Raw genomic sequence first — 21,633 nt, 5'->3', positions numbered from 1 at the left:
TTAAAGTGTAAACATTCACATATTTAATAGTACCATCAAAATAACCATCATCACTACATTAAAAACTTCAAAAATGCATTTGCGTATGGTCCTAATATAAATTAAATATATGAACTAAAAGTAAATAAATTTAACATTAGGTAATGCTATAAATAAAGGTAAATGCGTTTAGTGTACCTTTGAGTCATAAAAATGCCTTAGAAAACAGGGAAGTTTACAGCTTATCACCAACACTCTGGATACCACTGCCATGATCTTGTTTCAAACATGGATAAGTCTACATTTGACAATTCAGAATGATTTTTGGCCACTGAACACTTGGATGGAGGAAGAGGTGGGTGGGATGTCCAGGATGAAGTCCAAGTTTTATTTCACAATAAAACTTCTTTGATTCCCAGCGCTGATAACAAGGTTCTTTCTTTTTTTCAAAACCCTTAATTTTAAGTGCTTTTTATTTTTGGATTATTTTGGTTTTTAACTCGTTTAGATATCCATTTTGCGAAGGCTCATCATGCTGAAGGAGTCTCTGAGGGAGAGAAAATACAATGATGAGCTCAGATTTTCCATGATGACATAAGAAGCCTCGTCAGATGAATGATTCTGCACTTGATTTCCAGGATTTTCTACAGCTGGATACTACAAACATTAAGTCCACTGACATTAACTCCTTGCTTTTCAAATGAATGGAATGATCTGGGATCATTTGACTGCCCAAGGTTTGCTGATAGAAAAGTTTAAGTCATGTGTACACAAAGAAGCAGCACAAACCATCTGCACTACCGAAATCTTATTTAAGTCTTTCCAGTAAATATCTACATGGAATTTGCTTGGAAAACCTGTATTAGACTCCCTGCACAGGCTGGATTTCACAAGATTTGAACATAATTACCATGCTAAATGTGCTTGTGAGGGTCCTGCTAGGTGGGGAGGGAAGCAGAGAGGTATTCCCATCATCCCCACCACTGAAAACTGACTCCAGTAGAGAACACCAGCACCGAATACAGCACCTTAGAGAGCTTAAAACATCATGGACTTGGGTAACGAGGGGAGGCCACCTTTCTGCAGTGTCCAGCAAAACACATCAAATTCAGCTACAGAAACATCCCTCAGCACTGTTGTGCGAGCTGGGAACACTCACTTCCTTCTTCCTGCAGCACTAAGTCTTGCTCTTCTTACAATACGAGCTTGCCAAATTTCTCTTTTCACAACAGTTTCTATGTTCCACGTCACTTTTTACCTCTGAACAACACTTCCTTACACAAAGAGAAGTTCAAAACCAAGGCTGTATTCTCCTAAACCAACAGCACAGACATGGGCTGTTAAGTCCACATTCACACCAAGCTCCTCAAGGGTCTCTCATTAAAAGCACTGTCACCATCCTGCTCCGTGCTAACCAAGTGCCAGGAACAACCCCACCCCACTCCCTGGTGTGAGACCACAGTGCCAGAGCTGCCTTGCTGGATTGCATTTAGCCTACTCTGCTGATGGGGGACACAGCAGGGGTTGTCAAGCCAAGGATTATGTGGAGGGCACCCGCTGGGAAGCACTTCTGCCCTATTCTGGGAGCCAGATTCTTGTTAGAAACTATCTACTCAAAGTCCCTCTGCTCAGCCTCAGCTGGGGCCAGGGGATTACAACACTACAGACTCTGACCTGCTACATACATTCCCAACAAGGTTTTTATGTTCAGTCTCACTGCAGATGAACAAAAACCCCGGATTCCTCCTACTAGTTGGTCTTCCAGCATGGAAGACACCAACTGTTTTTCTACCCTGCCTGCGCCTGGAGCTCCTCACCCCAGTTTCACTGGGAACAAACAAGTGTCAAAGTCCTGCCACACCGAGAGTGGTTTTGACTCTAAAAAGAATGGGATGCAGGATGAAAAATCACCCCAAACAAACTGTCACAGATCAGAAGCAAAAGGAACCATTACAAACACCACCTACCAGAACTGCTGGGAAGGGGATGTGCTCTGAAGTCAGGCCAGAATGGGAAAAGGCCAAAAGAGCCATAATTGAAAACAAATGGATGCCACAGGCTCACCGGAAAGATCAGACACCCCAGTCCCCAGTTTTACACCCTCCTTAGCTCTGCTGAAAGAGTAAAATCAAATATCCACCTGTGGCAAGTGACCGGCAGCACTGCTTTATACAACTGTGGGATCTTTCTATTTATCAAGGGTTGGAGAGCTTCCTTTAACCGGTGGTAATTCCTTTCAAGTTCCCGCTGATATTCCTTTTGGTCTGGACCAATCAGGCTCTTGTTCTTGCGTAGTGCATCTTCACATCTAGGAAACAAAAGCTTGTGAAACTTGGGCACATAAGAAAGGAATTACTTGCTACAGACCTGTTAATCTAACAGGCCCAAAACTATCATTCTGTTCCTCTGGGATGACAAATAATATTCTTCTTTATCTTGTCTTTTGGGTAATAAAGACTCAGCTAAACTGCTTGGTGTCCACGGGGAAAGGAGAGGGTGTCGTATTCCCAATTCCCATTTCAGTTCCAGAGTGCCAATTCTTTTCCTTATTTCAAATTTACTCTCCAGTTACATATATCCTCTCTGGAGAGAAATGAAAAGCCCCTTCCAGTCCAAGAGGATTTATTTAAAGATGGATAGATCTACTGCTCTCCCCAGGAAAAGATCAATAAATAGCAGACTGAGATGTTCACCAGGAACTCTTCTGCTTGCAAAGATGTAATTTAAACAAAGGGTATGTAAAGAACTGTATCAATGCCATTTATTACATGCAGGAAAACTATGCTGCCACTGGATCTAATTGCTCGGAACATTTTAATTTCAATTATATATATATATATTTAATTCTTTGGTGCTTACAAAAGATGCTGGGCTGGGACTGCAATGCATTACTCAAGAGGGAAGAAGAGCAGCCAGCACATTTCTTAAGGGAATTCTGCCAGCAGGCTTCCACACCGTATGGAGAAATGTACTCCAGAAGGAAACTACATCTCCTGGCCAGTTCAGGAGTTCCTCCTGACCCTGCCAAGCTGTGAGTTCATTGTGCCAGCGTGGCTAGTGGTGTTTTCTGGAACAGGAACACTTGTTCACAGCTCAACTGTGATCACTAATTCATTCCTGATAAACAGCAAAGCCAAATGACTTCAGCCCCTTAAATCGTGGACCAGCAGCACCAGAGAAACAGAGAACCAACTGTGCAGCTGAGGGATACAGCTGCTTATGGGAAGTGGACAGATGGAGTTACAACGTGAATACTCTGCTCTCTGGATACTCCCTGTGTTAATGTACATGTTCCTGCCTGATGTGGGAGTAGGAAGTGCATCTGGCAGGCAGGTTGAAGACAATACTCCATACCTTTTCGTGAAGTCTTTGAAGCAGAGCCGTAGCTTGTTGTGATGTCTGAAGAGCTTTGGATCATTGGGTATTTCAGACAAGAAAACTTGTGCCACTTCTAATGGTCCCTTTAGGAGCAGAAGAGAAAAAGTAAATTTCTCATACCCAATCACTGGAGAAGCTTCTTGCACACAGAAACATTCATAAAATGCAACATTTCCTTACAGGATGCACCTTGAAGCATTGCAGCTGGTAAATCTGGCCTAAATCACCAAACACCATGACAACTGACTCTCTTTTAAGCTTTCTTTTGGTTTTAAACAAAACTCTGCTTTTGGAAAGCAGTGTGAGAAAACACACAGATTCTACATTTGTTTTCTCTTATAAGGACTCTTGACAAAGTTTGCTCAGCTCACCACTAAGGCAAAGTTTAAACAACGGAGATGAACCAAGGAAGCGTTTGCCAGCCCTGCAAACTCAACCCAGAACTTGAAACTCCATCTGATTTCTTTTTTCCAGCTTGTGCATTAGTAAAGCTTTGCTCATACTCCATCACTTTTTCCTCAGTTTTTCTCCATTCGCTAGTTTTGCTTTCCACTTTGTTCAAAACCACGACAGGACACAAGTTATTTCCAGCCACCAGAGCCTGGCTAACCAATGGGAAAGTAGTAAAACGTTTAGTTTTGGGGTTGTTTTGGGTTCTTATGTGATGAGAAGCAGGCAGAAACAACTGTGAATGCCAGGAAGGAGCAGGTAACTGAGGGAGGGCTGTCTCTTCTCAGCCACTTTCTATATCTAACTACATTTTTAGGACTTTTACTTAAATGGCAAAGTCACGGAGAACAGCTGGTCTAAACCTACCAGTGACCTTAAACACATCCCATACATGGGGGTGTTTAGGAATAAGGCCCAGTGCTGAACATCCACTACACTGAGAGATACGTACTACCCCAGTGTCTCCAACTCAGTGATCCTCACCTGATTTACTGTGGTACCTACTGATCCTTGCAGCACCATCTGAAGCATCTTTGGGTCCGCAGGGTCTTGGTGTGTTGCAAAAGCTAATTCCTGTGTTTTCTTCTGCATGTCCTCTATGGCAACCTCAATGGGCGTCAAAATGATCTAAGCAAGTAGGCAGAACAGAGCATTGTTATGGTTGAGACAGCCAACCAGACAGAGACTTCAGAAACACCAAGGTCACTTCACGGAGGCACGCTGAAGTGGTGGAGGACCCTGATAAGACTGACAGTCTGGACAGAAGCACTTCAGGAATGCATCATCTCAGTCTTGGGTTAGGAACACTAAGGCAAAATTTGATCTTTAAATGTGTTTCTCCATGTGGGTGCTCAAGAGCTTTCTGAGGCTGCTTCTGGGCAGGCAGACTTGTGTCCTGCTGCAGCCACTGCAACCGGCCGCCCAGGCTTACAGCACTGTATGTCAGTGCCCAAGCACTTTATAGCTTGTCCCAGTGATCACATTCATTCCCACCTACCCTTAAAAAATTAACACAGCTATGGGGTAAGTCCCTCTATAAACCCACAGGACCCCCCTGGTTGCTGAGGCCATGCAAGTGAGCTGCAGCACAGAGCAAAGGACAGGCAACGTGCGTCACCACGAAGCTCACCAAGGCCTCTGCACAGACCAGCCACTGTGGACACACTACTGAAAGAGGTGGCAGGTCACACTGCATTGGTCTGGGTTTAGTTTAGGTTGAATAGGAACAGAGAGGTTTGAGAAACAAGGAAGGCGTTTTTAAACTCATATTGAGGAGTCTCACACACAGAGTATCATAGAATCATAGAATGGTTTGCGTTGGAAAGGAACTTAAGATCATCTAGTTCCAACCCCTCTGCAGTGAACAACCTGAGCAGCTCATGATGGAGCTGTCTGCTCTCAGTCCATTGAATTCCTGCGTTGTTAAAAGAGATGGAAAAGGTGGGCTGGTGATGGCGAGAAGGGCACATCTGTGTTACCGTGATGGCATGAAGGGACACAGCCACGGCATCAAACTACACACACAACAGCACATCACACATGAGTTCCAGCAACATCCACTTCCTTCAGCCTTGTGTAACACTTCCCTTCAAGCACCCGAGAGCTCAGGCCTCACCTCCTCCTTGTGAATGACGTTGATCCTGGTTTTGATGTAGGGGAAGGCGTGGGACGTGGTCAGGATGGTTTTGCGCTTGAACTGCTCGTGCAGCTCGCCGTGCGCCCGCCCATCCAGCGTGAAGGGGGTGCAGTACATGAACCGCCGCAGGTTGTAGTTCTTGTCGAAGTAAGTTATCCTGTCCTTCATCTCGTACGTGTCGAAGTAGGGCTCCACGTAGGTTATCTGAATGTAGGCCTGCAGGGAGGAACCCACATGTGTGCGGTGAGGTGTGGGGCCAGAGAAGAGCTGACCCCTGTCAGCAGCGCAATAGCCCAGCTTCCTGTCTTCCCTCTTGAAGCCACCTCTGGAATAACTAGGATTGGGTTTTGCCTTTACTCAGAAAAATCACACTTCCATTGACAGGGCTCAGCAGTCTCTGGACTGGATAAAACACAGCTCAGTGCCCCTTTCCTCTCATGTTCTTCGAATGCAGCGTTTCCCTCCTTTCCCTGCCCTACGCCGCAGCCCTGTTTCCTACGCATGCTCCTGTTATCTCTGCTTAAGGGACATGGCACAAGAATGACAAAATGCTGCCCCTGCACAAAGGCCAGAGGCCAATGAATGGCAAATTCCCTACTTTCCTTGCACTCAGTGGAGACCATGGAGAAAGGCAAATGCAGCCTGGACCTCTGCTGTCCTTTCATCCCCTCCCTTCCCACTAACCACAAGGGCAGGGAGTGAAATGGCTAATTCTACATTCCTTTGCGGGGATGATTTTCCCCAGCTCTCATCCAGACCAGTCGCAAGATGTTCTGCACCTGGATTTCACCGCCTACTTGGTAAAATTCTGGGTAGGATTCATGGAATCCCAGACTGGTTTGGGTTGGAAGGGACCTTAAAGCTCATCCAGTTCCAACCCCTGCCACGGGCAGGGACACCTTCCACTAGAGCAGGTTGCTCCAAGCCCCTGTGTCCAACCTGGCCTTGAACACTGCCAGGGATGGGGCAGCCACAGCTTCTCTGGGCACCCTGTGCCAGCGCCTCAGCACCCTCACAGGGAAGAGCTTCTGCCTCAGAGCTCATCTCAGTCTCCCTTCTGACAGGTTGAAGCCATTCCCCCCTTGTCCTGGATTTGTCCCATTATGCTTGCATACATTCAAGACCTGTTCTACTTCTCTAAATGTATACTTGTGTTCTTACCTTGTTAGGATCTAATTTACATTTGTCCACAGGGTTTGAGTCCTTAATCACTTCAAGCACATCTTCACCAAACCGTTCTCCATAAAATCCCTACAATCAAGAGCAAAAGCATTGAAAGAAAACATCAAATGCAGCCATGAGAGAGACAAAGGCATATTCAGGGGAGGTGATGCTCCACATGCCTTCAACAGTATCAGGGCGGGGGCTGAATGTGATCGTCTGAACCTAGGAGAATTGAATCAATCGCATTCCAGGGGCAACAGGAAAAAACAAGCCTAATGCCCTGGAAGGCAGGAGAACTCGGGAGCCTTCCAACTGCACGCACACAGGCTGCGTGGCTCTGAACAAGCCATTTGAGCTGCTGTCTGTCTGTGAGCTCCACTGAAAACTGGGGTCAGAGTGGGATCTGCCTGGGAATGAGGTGCCGCAGCAGAGCCCAGCTTTGCTGGGCTGGGGAAAGGGCCAGGTTCTGAGCTCAGCCTCATGTGCTTAAAGCTCAGACAACCGTGACAGGAGCTGAACTGTTGTGAGCAACAACAGGACATCAGATCTATTCTAGCAAATAAAACAGGGCAGCAGGGCCAGGTCTGCCCTTTGGCCCTGTGAACAAGGCGCACGGCATGGCCCAGAGCGATGCTGCTGCATGCTCTTCCTCACCCACTGGGAATGGCCTCAGCTGTGCACTGTGCTCCCTGAGAACAGTCTCTGACCCATGATGTCCCCAGATGGTGCTAGGACATTGTCTAGACACAAGTCAGCTGGCACAAAACCAGGCCAGACTCAGTGGCACACGGTGCAGATGATCACTGGGTGGTACCTAAGCTGCACCCAAGTTCTATCAATCAGAGTTGCCTTTGCTTGTTCATGGTTGAAACAAACTTCAGACCTGCGATGTCCCACCTCATGGGCTCTGACATTTAGGCACCTGAGAGGCCCGATGTCTATGAGTAGAAGGCACCAAAATGGCAGCAAAATGCAATACTTCCTAAAAGTCAGCTCCTGAAAGGCATCTCAGCCTTTTTTTCCAAGCCCAGGTCATCCCATTTACACCAGGTGGCAGAAGAGAAATGCAAACACAGTCTGATCCTCCACAAACTCTCCAGTGATCACAGCAGGTCTGCAGCGAGGGAAAACCTGTGGGACTCCTCTCCCTGCATTCCTCCTGCCTCCTGCAGAGGTGGCACCAGCAAGAGGACAGGAAACACCAGGCCCAGCTCTGGATCACTGCATGGGGCTCTGCAAACTGTTTTGCCAAGAGGCTGTTTCTCTACACTCAGCCCTGCATCAGCTGCAAGAGGCTGGTTTTGCCCAACGACTTCAGTTGCCACCACTTCCTGTAAGCTGGCAATGCAAGTAAGTGATGCAAAACAAGCCAAGTGCAACACACAGACAGAATCATCTCACCTCGAGCCTATGGGAAATTTCAGCTAACTTTGTTATGGCAGGTTCCTTGTAAACAAACTCTTGCTCATCCAGGTCTCCGAATTTAGTTCCATAAAAACCAACCCTGAAGTAGGTGCCAAACATCCTCTTTCCATCCTAGGTTTGGAGAAACAAGAGGTTATTTCAGTGTGGGGACATGAGTACCCCCAAGCATGGCTGCAGGCAGGCTCCTGAACGTATGCAAAACGAAAAAGAAATTAAATAAAACAAGGAAAAATAATACAAAGAAGGAAGGGAAAGAAAACCACACCTGGAACTCAGCATGAATGCGTTTAGCAGCAACACCGCAATGAGGTTGTAACTAACATGAAATTATATGGATCAGTTACGACCATTAGCCCAACCCTGCAATGACTTTTCCCACCCTGGAAGGTGTTTGGAGGTGTCAAATGGCTCTGAGGAATAAAGGCAAGTCCCTTCATTTGGGTAATTATTTCAGGGTCTCCAAATCCTCTGCAGACCTTCCATAGAGTCAGAAGCAGTGAGGTTGGAGAAGACCTTTAAGGTCATCAGATCCCCAGCGCTGCCAAGGCCACCACTAAACCAGGTCACTAAGGGGCTCACCTACATGTTTTTGAACACTTCCAGGGATGGTGATTCCACCACTTCCACCTGGGAAGCCTGTTCCAATGCCTGACTTCCCTTTTGGTAGCCTGGACACAAGGAAGTCCAGTTGCAGCACACAGATATCCCTGAAAATTACCGATACCAGAGCCCCATAATCCACTCTGGAGTAATTGCAGGATTGGGCCGAAGTCAATGTCCAGTTCACTCACACACACACGCAAGTGCTTTGTAAACAGCATGTCAACTGGAAGGTGTTACGTTCTCTTCTAGTATCTAATGTCTAGTAAAGAGGGCCGAAGTCACTCCTGGCGAAAGCAGATGCAATCCACTGTATCATGTACCTGCTTCCGTTTTGAGCCAGTGGTGAATTTGGCCCAGAAATGCAACAAAAGGAGAGAGACAAGAGAGACTTTTGCTGGAAAAGTAACGAAGAAAATCTGATTAAAGAGAAAGAGAGAGAAGAAAAATGCTTTAAAAATAAATCACATCGTTGGTTTTGTTAAAACAACTCACGCCACATGCACGAACCAGAAATGCCTTTCGGCAAGAAACACGAAATGTTCACCTTTACTCTCGTGAGAACGTGTGAGGTAGTATTTAACACTCAATGTTTCTGAATCTGGGCTAGTGTTTGGTTTCAAACAGCACTTACAGATGTCCTGGCTGCTGTGTACCATTAGCTTTTGTTTAGTATTTTGCTATGGCAAAACTGATCTCTTGTGGTGATGGTGAATGTGATCTGTGGAAGGCAAAGAGCATAAATGAGCTAAACTAAAGAAGAAAAAGCCCTCAGGCAAAGTCCAGAGGCTGGAAAAAGCACTGTCACAGCAAGCCACTGCCTTCTCCTGGCCTGGAGGACGCTCTGGAGCATCCTGCTCAGCTCCTCTTAGCCGAGGCAGAGCCAGGAGGATGCAGCATTGCCTTTTTGGGGTGAGGGCTGCTGCTTGCCCCAAATACCTTCAGGAGGGCAAAGCTCCCCAATGCCCAGTTCTGACGTGGAAGTGGAGCCTGAAGTGACCAGAGCCAGCAGCAGCCTTGCTTAATGCATGCAGGACACATCTTGGCTTTACTATGGGACATCAACAGACACAAATTCATCAGCTCTGCTCTAGCAGAAGTGTAGCCACATGCTCCAGTTTAAGAAAAGGAGTCGCACCCAGAGGTGCTGATACGCTTAATGTGGTGCAGGCGGCTCCTTGGGCCCCTGCTCCCTCTGAGCATCCCTCCTCCAGAGAGGGGCTATTACCCAGCTCCACCTGCCATTGCAGACTACAGGGTTTCTTCACACCACAGCCATCCCCAGGAGCACCTCTCGGCTGCAGAGCTATTACTGTGCCATCTGGCCACATCTGGCTGCTATTTCCCTGGATTCTGTTTCTCCAGTGCCCATCCCTCTGGACCCACACAGGAACGAGCAGCCTACTAAATCCCTAATGTGCTCATCACTACCTTTTCAAAGACACAGTTTTGGACAATATTACCTATGCTAAAATCCCTTAAGGCCCAGCTTTTCCAGCTTCCTGTGCAAGTTATTTCAATTCAATCTCAATGTTACGGCCTGTGACTCCAGGGTTCCTTTCTCAAAGCACTTCCTAAGGTAGCATCATGTCTCCCTTAAGGGGAACTGCCACATGAAACAGCTCCGCACACCTTACATGGGGCTTGGGAATGCTCCATGTGGAAGTTGGTGGGATCCTGCCCCAACCCATGGGCACAGGGTAGGCCCCAGCAGAGGACACACTGCTGCTCTTCTACTTCATGTGCTTTTTCCTACCTTCTTAGCAAGTGATTTTCAGGGTATGAAGCATTTGCAGAACCTGGTCCCTAGAAGGTATCTGCCACATGGACATCTGCCTGGGCAGCTATTTGTTACAGGCAGTGCTCATTTATGTTGCTGTAAAAAATAACAGGGAGGGAGGAAGAAAATGCTGTCTGTTGATCAGCATAAACTAACAAGAAGTTCTGGTGGCATTTATTAAATGCATAACTTCAGAGTAATGGGGCATTGGGAAGTGCCAAGAGCAGCAGCAGCGGGGAAGCCTGGTGAGATTCAGTGCCACTGTGTGAAGGCAGCTCCCAACTTATGTACTTGTTTCACCATCATGAAGCCCAGATGCACTGGCTTTTCCTGATAAATGCAATTGCTGAAACTCAGTCATCATAAGGACCCCAAGGAGAAGAGCTGGAAGTGAGGAGCACTGGTTAGCCCCTAATGCAGCAAACCCTGGATCCATCAGCCATGAGTGTATGTGACTTATGTTGGGGGAGCTGCACCTGGAAGCAAGGGGATGGAAACAAACTCCTTCGGGAGAGCAAATGCCTATGGGCCATTCCATACCTCACATAGACATCCAATAGCTGCCAGTTCCCTGAGATGAGGAGAGCTCAGTTTCATGCCTGGCATTGAGAATATGGGGTGGCTCTGAACTAGGATCTTTGAAATTTAGCCAGTACCAAAGTCTATCTCATCACAGTACTGAGAAGAAAACAAATAACTTAAAAATACTCCATGGTCTTGTTTCTGAAAAGAGCTACAAATGCAGATATGAGGGAGAAATTATTAAAAGCATTGTATCTCCTATTATTTTATGAAAAAAATAATAGGTCTTTGTGAGGAGAAGAGAATGAAGGTGAACACTGAATAGCCATTACAGAACTGGCAGAGCAGATAACAGCCACCATGACGTATGAAGGTTCATGATTTGTTATTATGCATGGTAAACACCTTTCAAAATTGCTAGGAATAAAGTTTTAGAGTCGTCTCTTGCACGCACACAAAAAGCTTTGCCAACAAAGGGTTGAAAAAATCAGACACAAGCGTGATCATCTGCTTTCTTCACCAAGACCAACACAGAAGGCAGAGTCAGCCCAAGTATGCAGGAATAAAGGTAACTCCTTCATACACACTGTGCAGAATGTGAAATCCAACCATCTTTACCAAACTGAGCATTGTTATTTTCTTGCTGAATTTTCACCCAAGGTCTTTTGCAGTGTTGCCAACTATTACAAGTCTTTCAATATTGATCTTTTGAAAGTACCAGCTCCTGGAGTCCTGTTACTCGATGGCAACCTCACCCTGCTCCCTTTAAAAAGCATGTTTGAATTCTCATGGCATAGCATGGAAAGATTTTTCCTACCAACTTTCCTAACTGGAAAGTAAACAGAAAGAATTAACTCAACATTTATTCAGTGAACAAACACACAAGCAGAAAAACCCACCACTTGGTATGTTTAAGCAGATCTCAGAAATGCCAAACTCGGGATACTTCAGAGCTTGTAGTTGGCAATACTACATCCCTTGTGATACGAGGGGGTAGTCCTGGTGTTGGCATAGCTCTTTGGTAAAATGAAATTGGGGTTTCCACAGTGTAAAACAAAAAACAAAAAGGGGGGAAAAGAGAAAGGGGAAAAACAAAAAAGAAAATTCCACAAGTAGGGACTTACCACAACAGACAATAGTAAGAGTGGGGAGGAGGGTCAGCAACCAGGGCGAGAGAGGAGAAAACAGAAAGTATTTAATTAGGGAAATTCCAAAAAACAAACAAGCAGCAACTTGGCAGCAAATAAACTTTAAAATAAAAAAGGGCGAGCATCAATTAAAATATTTAAAACAAGGAAAAAAGGCAAAACATGCAACAAATCTGAAAGCTACAAAGCACAAAGACCAGAAGAAGTGTGGCAATGAAGGAGCACGATGACAGACGAGAACTGAAACCATGGGTGTCTTTTACCATGCAGTAAAACATGACTGAGTGATGTTAGAATCATAACCAATGACAGGATTTTCTGCAGGGGTCGATTTAGGGGCAGACTAATCAAAAGAGATGCTCACAGGCCTTTGCATTTGTTAGCTATTGAACATGTATTGAACACTCCTACAACATGTCCTCTGGATTGCCGTGCTGCCTCATCTGCTGGGACCTTTCAGAGCAACAAGTAAACTATTTACAGGGCCAGCCCTTAAGTGTCAGGGTTTACTTTTAAGCTGCTGAATTTAATTTCTTGCCAGGCCAGAATTAAAACTGACATTTAGACATCATCAGCCCAAATTACTTAAGTCACACAATGCAAGAGAACTTCGTTCTTGGTCTTGGCTTAATAAGGGTGGGCTTAAACACTCTCCTGTGGTGGAAATCTGGAGTGAGGTGCCTGGTTCACAGAAAGCAGAGATAAACTGGACAGCTGAAGTTTAAGAAAATAATATAACATCATATTCACAGAACACTTTAAATGTCTTCTGAGACTTCTTGACGCTCATGTACCCCTGTGTCAACTGGACTAGGGCCCGAGTTATCAAGCTGCTGTGTGCATTCTCCAACCTTGGAGATATTCAAAGCTGTCTGGACATAGTCCTGGGCAGCCTGATCTAAGTGGCCTTGCTTCAGCCGGAGGGTTGGACCAGATGACCTTCAGAGGTCCCTTCCAAACCACTCTGTGATTCTGTGTGTGGCTGCGGATGAAGCCGACCACTTTGTCTCTTTTATAATCCAAATGTGTGGTTCTCGTGGTGTATGTTGTAGAAATGTGAGCAAACAGCCCCCACAGAGAAAACAGCAGCAAAACTGACTCCAGTTAACACAACCGAGCTATTCTACTGCCAGATAAACAGCTACATAAATTGATTGTTCTTAAATGAACAGAATGAAGCAGCCTATTCTCTGCGATATGGTCTGCACATGCTGGAAACCAGCTCTGTGTTTCAGTACCTCTGAGCATTAGTGCTTAAATCGACCCCTGTGGGTGGGGTGAAAACATGGTATGAAGGGATGATATTCTGTGTCAATGCTGATGAAAAGAAATATAAACAAATTATAAAAACAAACTAGTGATGATACAGTGGCTCATTCACCAAAGAACCTCATTAGTGGAACACATCAGCATCCATGCACTACCTACAGCTTCTTATGAAGAATTTCCTACAACCACAATTGGTTTATTGGTATTTCTTTGGTTAATGAATTGTTTTAACAGCAGACAGCAACAGAAATACCCACAACTAGCACATGTGGGCAAGCGTTGGCGTGAGTCATCTGAAAAATCTATTAGTGTTCTTTACTAACTAAAATGGAGTTACCTACCTCCCAGCCAGTACTCTGTGTAATAAAAAGTAAAAAGCGCATGTCACAGAAACCAAATAAAGAGTTTCAAAGGCCAAAACATGACCATTAATGTAAGGTATCATAAACCTGAAATGGTTTCAATGATAACAAGTTATCATGCATCCAAAATGCCCTTCTCTGGCCCAGAAGGACACCCAATGGTTGTCCTCTATTAGTTCATTTAATCTCAGGAACCCAACGATGCCAGAACATGGAGAAAAACCCCAGCCCCTCAGCTGGATCCTATGAAATCAATGTATTGATCAACATCTACTGAGAAGCTGATGGCAGCATAAGGGTAACCACACCAACAGACAAACCATGCACCCAGCAGCCCATGACCAGAAGCTCACTGGGTTGGGGCTTGGAGTAGCACTGGCATATACTGGAGGAGGTCTGCTGAGTGCTTGCCTGCCCTGCCAGAAAGGCATGCAGCCAACAGGCCTCTCCTAGAAGAGAACATCTGCTTCTTGAAAGTTGCCAAGTGCTCTCATCTCCTGCCTAGCTGAGGTCTGCTGAGCTTTGCAAGGGTTGGTAACTTCTGATGTCTCTCATGAAATGCTCAGCACCTCAGCGGGTGGGTTTTGCACCATTTAAGTTTAGAAAGGTTCCTTCAATAATTTATCCACCAAATGAACAGAACAACAAACCCCAACATTTCTGAATATTACCTACCAGGCTAAAGGCAAGATACAGTGTTCTTCCCAGCATGCAAACCAGTTTAAAATAACATCTGAAGGGATAAATTGGCAGATGATTGGGATTTTTAACTCTTGGATATTTCTTGTTCTCTCATGTTAAATGTCCAGAGAGAAAAAAATCCTATTAGCAATCCTTGCATTTACTGTGGATCACCATCTGACAATTCTCATGTAACCCAATTAAAATGCTTTTTCCTTAATAGGCAGGTTTTATTTGCACTGAGCATTTGAAATTTCTTCACAATTCACACTGCAGCCCAAAATTCAAGCCATTACCTGGTGCACAATCTTGCTGAATGCTTCTTGGAGTTTACCATGAATAGCAGATAGCTTCTTGGCATCTCTATTAGCTTCATGAATAGGAATAAGGACTTTGTAAACCTCATTAACTGCTTCATACATGCCAGCCTACAAAAATAAGGTTCATCAGATTGCTCCATCAATTCAACAGCAAGAATAATACATACTATCAGCATTTAAATTATAAAACTGAAAAGTGAAAAGGTGGCTTAAGATACCACTGTGATATAATTGGCATCTTTTCTTAAAATGTACCTGTACATGAATGGAATAAAACCCTCAGTTACCCTTGAAATCAAGAGCCTACAGCATTACACATTGCTACTAGTAAATAAGATTATCAATGGAATCAAAACTGGGATATTTTGGATGGATATGTGCACAAGAGACTAAATAGAATCATAGAATAGTTAGGGTTGGAAAGGACCTTAGGATCATCTGTTCCAACTCCCCTGCCATCTATGGAAATTAAATATAGAACCTTAAGTGCACAGTACAGGTGCCTCTTCAACCTCTGTGACTTCTGCACCCACTTTAAGCACTCCATGAAACGGGCTTTATGAAGTTTCCAAAGGATGTCTCTAACAGAGGGGATCCAGCCCATCGCAGGCAGAGACACTGCATCCCATGGCTTAACCAGCCCACAGCAGCAGTTGTAGGTCTGAGCCCTGGACTTATTGCTGCTTCTGCTTAACCCCACCAAATGATATTTCATATTGTGCTATGGGAAATGATTCTCTTGCTTTCCTTGGTTTCTGATGGATACGTGCTACCAGCCCATTAACACTGCTCACACAAAGCTGTTGCCCCACTCTTTTTGAAGAGGAGGAAAAACATTAAGGCCTTTCTTTACTATTGTGAACTCCCAAATGTGCAGTGTTGATGTGAAAGACACTGGAAACACACAAAGGCCTCTTGGTCCCAGATCCCACTCTTTGCACAGTTACTCCACAGGGCAAACCGGGCTGTCTTGAACAACTAAAACTCAAATGCTCCATGAAGCTTAAGTGGTTACAATAGCCCCGTATACAGTCTCATAGAGAAAACATTTTACTTCATATTGCCCAGCAGTGAAAGACTGCTTAAGAAAACATAAAGAAACTAAAGTCTTCTACCATGGAGAAAGATGCTGCAGCCTGTTCCAGCAATCCCACCAGACCAGCTTCTGTAAAATACTTTCCAGAACAGATACCTTCTTCATCTGGTGATACAACATCATCAGAAACAGCTGACTCTTCCAAAACATTGGAAGATATGTTCTAAGGAGATATAACGTAGGGAAAATAGTTTTACTCAATATAAACAACATTCAATACTTTCAATACTTTGAAAACCAGATGATTTTCAGTCAACTTCCACATGCATTTTATTTCATTTCCTTCTGAACCAGCATGGCACTTCAGCACATGCTTGAGCTAACTGGACCAGTCCACCTAAGAACACTCAAAGTAAGCATGTGCTTGTTTGCTCTGCTCAGTATTGCCCTGTGTAACATCACTACTTACAGGAACCACTTTCTCAGCTGCACCCAGTACACACTGAGTAGATCAAATTGGTTATTAAAAACTCATGACTTAAATGGAGAAATAAAAAGAAGTGGATTCACTCAATCTATGGATGTAAAGATTTAGGGGAAACAAGACAGTCTTCATAGAATCATAGAGGGATTTGGGTTAGAAGGGAGCTTAAAGGTCACCTAGTTCCAACCCCTGCCACGGGCAGGGACACCTTCCACTAGAGCAGGTTGCTCCAAGCCCCTGTGTCCAACCTGGCCTTGAACACTGCCAGGGATGGGGCAGCCACAGCTTCTCTGGGCACCCTGTGCCAGCGCCTCAGCACCCTCACAGGGAAGAGCTTCTGCCCAAGAGCTCATCTCAATCTCCCCTGTGGCAGGTTCAAGCCATTCCCCTTGTCCTGTCCCTCCATCCCTTGTCCAAAGCCCCTCTCCAGGTTTCCTGGAGCCCCTTTAGGCCCTGGAGCTGCTCTAAGGTGTCCCCTTCAGGAGCCTTCTCTTCTCCAGCTGCCCCAGCCCAGCTCTCTCAGCCTGGCTCCAGGGCAGAGCTGCTCCAGCCCTCGCAGCAGCTCCTGGGCCTGCTTCAAGCATAATAAAAGTTTTCAGAGTTTGTGGTAATGCATTCTTCCCAAAACAAATCAAGTGCAGTACGAGTACACAGGCACAGTAACACCAGTCATACTCTGTGTCTCAGCAGCAGATGGCAAACCCCAGTAACACAGTATGGAGGGTAATTCCCACCTGAAATGTAACACACCCTACAGGGAGGTATTTTCGGTCTTCCAGCATGCTCAGATATTCAGCCACCAAGGCTGCAGAGTGGACCAGGCACTGGGCTGACTCAGCGTGGTTGCTCCTCTCAGAGTGCTTCCCAGCCATGTTCTGCAGCCACGTCAGGCGCAGGTCAGGGGAATTCTGATAGCCCTTTGCAATCCTAATTGAAAAGAAAACCTGTGTGATTAGTATTTAGTTACTTCTGCCTTAACAACAACCACCCTCTGTGCTCAGCTGTCTAGAAATACATGAGGTAAGAAGCTATACAGATAGAAAGTTACCCTGTATTACTTCATAGATTTCTGAACCAGTTAGCAATGGACAACTGCAGCTACCCCCTGATGGCAGAATGTTTTTATGGGTAACTTGCTGAAGCTCTTGACCATATTTCACTTGGAGACTGGTCGAAAGACATTGGACAATCAGAGCAGAGTTGCCTGGTCGCTGATGACAAAACCTCTACTGCCTTCTAAGAAGCCTTCAGGACCATTTGTGCAGACACCACCATGCAATGTGGTAGTTGGGATCTTAACAACAGCTCTGGAACATCTTTTGCATAAGGAGACCTTTGTATGTACCACCAGTGTCCTGATTTCAGCTGGGATAGAGTGAATTTTCTTCCTAGCAGCTATGTTTGGGCTTTAGTCTGAGAACAACGCTGATAACACACCAATGTTTTAGGTGCTGCTCAGTAGCACTTACCCTGATTAAAGACTTTTCAGTCTCTCATGCTCTGCCAGTGAGGAGGAGCACAAGAAGCCAGGAAGGGGCACAGCCAGGACAGTTGACTCAAACTAGCCAAAGATATATTCCATACCATGAAATGTCATGGTCAGTATAGAGCAACTGTTTTGGGCATCACTTGAGGGTTTTTTTGGGTGGTGGTGTTTATTTCTTCCTCTCTCCTTCTATTTCCTATTACTGTTATTTACTATTATATTTTACTTCTCTTTCATTCAAGTGTTCTTATCTCAAACCATAGGTTTTTACCCTTTTTCTCATTCTCCTCCCCATCCCACTGAGGGGGTTAGGGAGAAGTGAACAAGCAGCTGTGTGGTACTTTGTTGCAGGCTGGGCTTAAACCATGACAACCACCAAAAAGCCTTTTGTGCAAGCAGGTGCTGGAAGATCCTTAAGTTCTCCCTGCTGCAGGCAGGGAGAGTTCTCAGCATTGTGTCCAGACTAAAGCCCAAACACAGCACTGCACCAGCTACTAGGAAAGAGAAAAATAACTGTTACAGCTGAACCCAGGACACTCATATAAAGGATGAGATTGTCAGAGACTGCTGGGCAATGGAAACTACTTTTATCCATGATAAGCTACATAAATGCTCACCAAAATCTATAAACACCACATTCAAACACAACAGACATGTACCTACTGGTCCATGAGCACTGAGACTCAGAACTGCCCCAAAATCAAGCTCTAGAAGGGCTCAACTATGCAACATCTGAGTACAAAACCAAACAGCAAGTAGCTGCATTGTTTTCAGGTGAAATAGGAACCATGACAAGCAGTTTAAAACAGGATCTTAGTTGAAAGTGAAATAATTGCTAATAAAACCCAAGCAGTCGAAGTTCACAGCAATACAATACCTCACACTAACACAGGAAGTGCAGTAGATACTAAGCTTTGTCCTAACACCATGTAGAGCACTGACATCTACTGTCCCTACAGTGCAATGGCTACAAACTCTACCTGTACATCAGGTCAATCAGCATTTCTGGATCTTCCTGGTGCTCCTTCATTTTAACTGTGTCAGAGAGGATCATATGGAGGTTGAACACTAGATCCTGGACCTGTAAAAAATATACTGCTGTAATGAACTGGCAATGGGAATCAAGCTACACGCTGCTGTGTTAGCATCACAGTCACTCTGAACCTTTGCATGTTTGCATCTTTTGTCAGATTTAATCAAGGACCTGGGGTTTATGTACTTAAGTGATTTAAATATCACCTTCAGGGAATGCATGTACATTTCAGCTCTAAATGGAAGTTTAAGCACAGGCTGTTCACGAACATTACTTCTCCTGTGGTATTTCTTTTACCTGATCAGGAAATGTTGTCTCCCTCAGTTCCAGATCTTCTTCAGCATATGTCAGAATAGTCTTCAGGGAACGTCGCAAAAACTCTTCATTGAAGTTCTGGGATGTCCCCACCAGGGATGAGAGAGACATGGTCACCTGCATTTTCACCCTGGCAAAGTTCTGCAACAGAGATATTGTTATGGTATTCAACAACCTGGAGATAATGCAGTGGTCTGCTGCAACATGGTGCGCCGGTCATTGTACCCTCCTGACAGACACCTGATAAAAACCAGAAAACTCAAGTTTTGAGAAAAGGGCTGTTTGGGAGGAATGATTACACTAAACCTCTGGTGCTGCCAAACTTCATAATCTGATGACAGCATTATTTGGTTCCAGGTGAAGGTTCTCCTGCTAAAGTTCTAGTTTTCTCTCCTTCTGCATGCTCTCCTCTCACATACCCTGAAGAAGATGATGCTCAACTCCCTGTCATGATCCAGCCTTCATTCCAGGCAGTTGATTTTGGGTTGGTCTAACCTTAAAACTGGAGTCACTGTTAACTCACTGCTATCAACTGACTAACAGTCCCAGAGCCTAGAACCAGTGAATCCCTCCAGTTCTGCTACTCCCTGTGGGAGACTGTAACCAAAGCAGTTTAAACAAAGATGTGCAGAGGAGCACTTTGTGATACATAGCTACAATTATGCCTGTAAAATATCAATGGGAAGAGTTAAGACTGGGAATCTCCTTAATAATTTAAAGCACACATGGGTGAGTCAAGCTAAGATGTAATTAGAGGTAAGACCTGAATGAAAACAAAATCTCAGCGTCACTAACTCACTTCCATTAACACAGCCCTTTCAGAAAGGACACACATGGCACAGGAATAGCTATGTGACTGTTTCTGCTCTCACCAAGAGATGTGTGAAAACAAGGCAGAGAGGAGTTTCTCCAAACTGCCCTTTGAGTGCAAACTATCCAATTGAAGAGTATGCAAACCTTCCAAATGGCAGGTTTGGAAACTCTTGCAGTGGATGTTCCAGGCAGGGCTCTGCATCTTTCTATACATCAACATGAGAGGCCGCCTGCCTGCTAAGAGATTCTAGGCATACAGCTTAGACTCTGACACTGGTGACTGGATATTCCTGCTATGAACTGACCAGCAGTGTGAGGTGCTTGAGGTACTGCAAGACCAGGAGCTAGGCAAAGCCATGACACTGCTGTGTGCATCTCTTCCCTTTGCATGTCATGCTTGTTTCAATGGTAAACCCTTTAACAGCCTTTCTGCCACAGGAATACACAGAGCTCCATCCAGCATTCCCAACCAGTTCACATGTAACAACCTAATGAAGTGCAGCAGGATACTCACGTTCCCAATCTCAAAGTTTTGCCTCATCAGAAGGTAAAGAGAGGCACTTGCATGTGACCTTATTGTGCTGATACTGCTGCTGCAGTGTCTCAGGAGCCTGAGGCACAGGTCTGCACATTGCTCAGTCTCTTCTTCAAACAGCAGCTCAGGGAACTGGAAAAACAGCACAGGAGAAAATGAGTGCTTGGATAGGCCACGGCAATCCTCAGCAATGAGCATGCACTGGCATTAGAGGAATTCCAATCCCCTTTGTTCTGAGGGAATGATGCTAATTTCACTGATCATTTCATTGTAATTTAAAATACATTTCACAGTACTGTAAAATACAGTAAGACAAAGCAGACTTCACTGGCAGCACTGGAAGGCAACTCCTTTTACCTACCCCCACAACTTGCTCCTACATCTACAACTTTAGACCAATTTACATCAGTTCCTCATGCTTAAAACTCAGTATACCTACAGAAAGTGGGAAATTGTTTAAATTATGGGGTCAGGAAAACAAATCCATTTGAAGTGAGATTTTTACAGCTTAAATTCCACTTGTGTTTCGTGTTCCTGACTGGCTTGGTGCCTCTGCCCACCGATTGCTGGTGAGCAGGAACCCACATCACATTTGGGCTGTGTGAACTGTACCTTTGCATGCAGCCATCAAATCCAAAGTACATAAATACAGGTATCATGAAAACCAGCCAGGTTTTACCCCCAGACCACACTTCCTGAAAATCAACACTGCACAAAATAATAAACTTTGGTGATGTGACCCCAGTGCAAAGGAAGAGAAAACAGTCCCATCCTCCATCTGTGCTGTTATAGCATCTGCCAAAAATTCACCTTTGAAACCAAAGCCCTCTGTGTAGCGAAGCAGTGCTGGAGATAAAGTGCACTTTGGTTGCAGGCCATGCTGTGCAGAAGCACCTTCAGCACCCCACCAAGGATGCTCTCTTTGGACTCCGTCACAGAAACAGTCTGCAGTCAAAAGAAATCAAGAGTTGCATGAGCAAAAATTAACCTCTCGTGTGTCTGTGTGTAAAAGAAAGGAAGAGAATAACTCTGCGGAAAAGCCCTTTGGCGTGGAGAAATCACCCACTTAACTGGGCCTGCAGAACAGTCACATAATTGAATCAGCCCCCAGGTAATGAAAACCTGACCCACGCTCCAAAGCCTGTGGAATGATTCATCTACCTGACGAGGCTCTGACCTTTGGGGACCTTGTTCCGCAGCAGGTCTCCAGGTGGATT

The 21,633-nt window shown here is 45.1% G+C and overlaps 1 protein-coding gene across 1 annotated transcript in view; it reads right to left on the bottom strand.

Moving 5' to 3' along the window:
- DOCK7 (dedicator of cytokinesis 7) overlaps window positions 1–21,633 on the bottom strand; it is an 82,729-nt gene continuing 61,096 nt past the window's right edge. Inside the window, exons 33-47 of the mRNA XM_010022571.1 lie at window positions 21,227–21,361; window positions 20,396–20,548; window positions 19,051–19,209; window positions 18,701–18,801; window positions 16,969–17,161; window positions 15,830–15,973; window positions 14,691–14,822; window positions 13,693–13,707; window positions 8,009–8,134; window positions 6,605–6,694; window positions 5,423–5,659; window positions 4,291–4,434; window positions 3,334–3,440; window positions 2,120–2,287; window positions 1–526 (exon numbers count right to left, since the gene is read on the bottom strand). Coding sequence (XP_010020873.1) covers window positions 484–526; window positions 2,120–2,287; window positions 3,334–3,440; window positions 4,291–4,434; window positions 5,423–5,659; window positions 6,605–6,694; window positions 8,009–8,134; window positions 13,693–13,707; window positions 14,691–14,822; window positions 15,830–15,973; window positions 16,969–17,161; window positions 18,701–18,801; window positions 19,051–19,209; window positions 20,396–20,548; window positions 21,227–21,361 — 1,947 coding nt within the window. The 3' untranslated portion in view covers window positions 1–483. The remainder of the gene's footprint in view (window positions 527–2,119; window positions 2,288–3,333; window positions 3,441–4,290; window positions 4,435–5,422; window positions 5,660–6,604; window positions 6,695–8,008; window positions 8,135–13,692; window positions 13,708–14,690; window positions 14,823–15,829; window positions 15,974–16,968; window positions 17,162–18,700; window positions 18,802–19,050; window positions 19,210–20,395; window positions 20,549–21,226; window positions 21,362–21,633) is intronic.

The sequence above is a fragment of the Nestor notabilis genome, unplaced genomic scaffold, assembly GCF_000696875.1.
Source record: "Nestor notabilis isolate BGI_N333 unplaced genomic scaffold, ASM69687v1 scaffold809, whole genome shotgun sequence".
Taxonomy (NCBI): domain Eukaryota; kingdom Metazoa; phylum Chordata; class Aves; order Psittaciformes; family Psittacidae; genus Nestor; species Nestor notabilis.
Note: the sequence above shows the minus strand (reverse complement) of the source record. Positions and strands in the feature narration are given on the sequence as shown.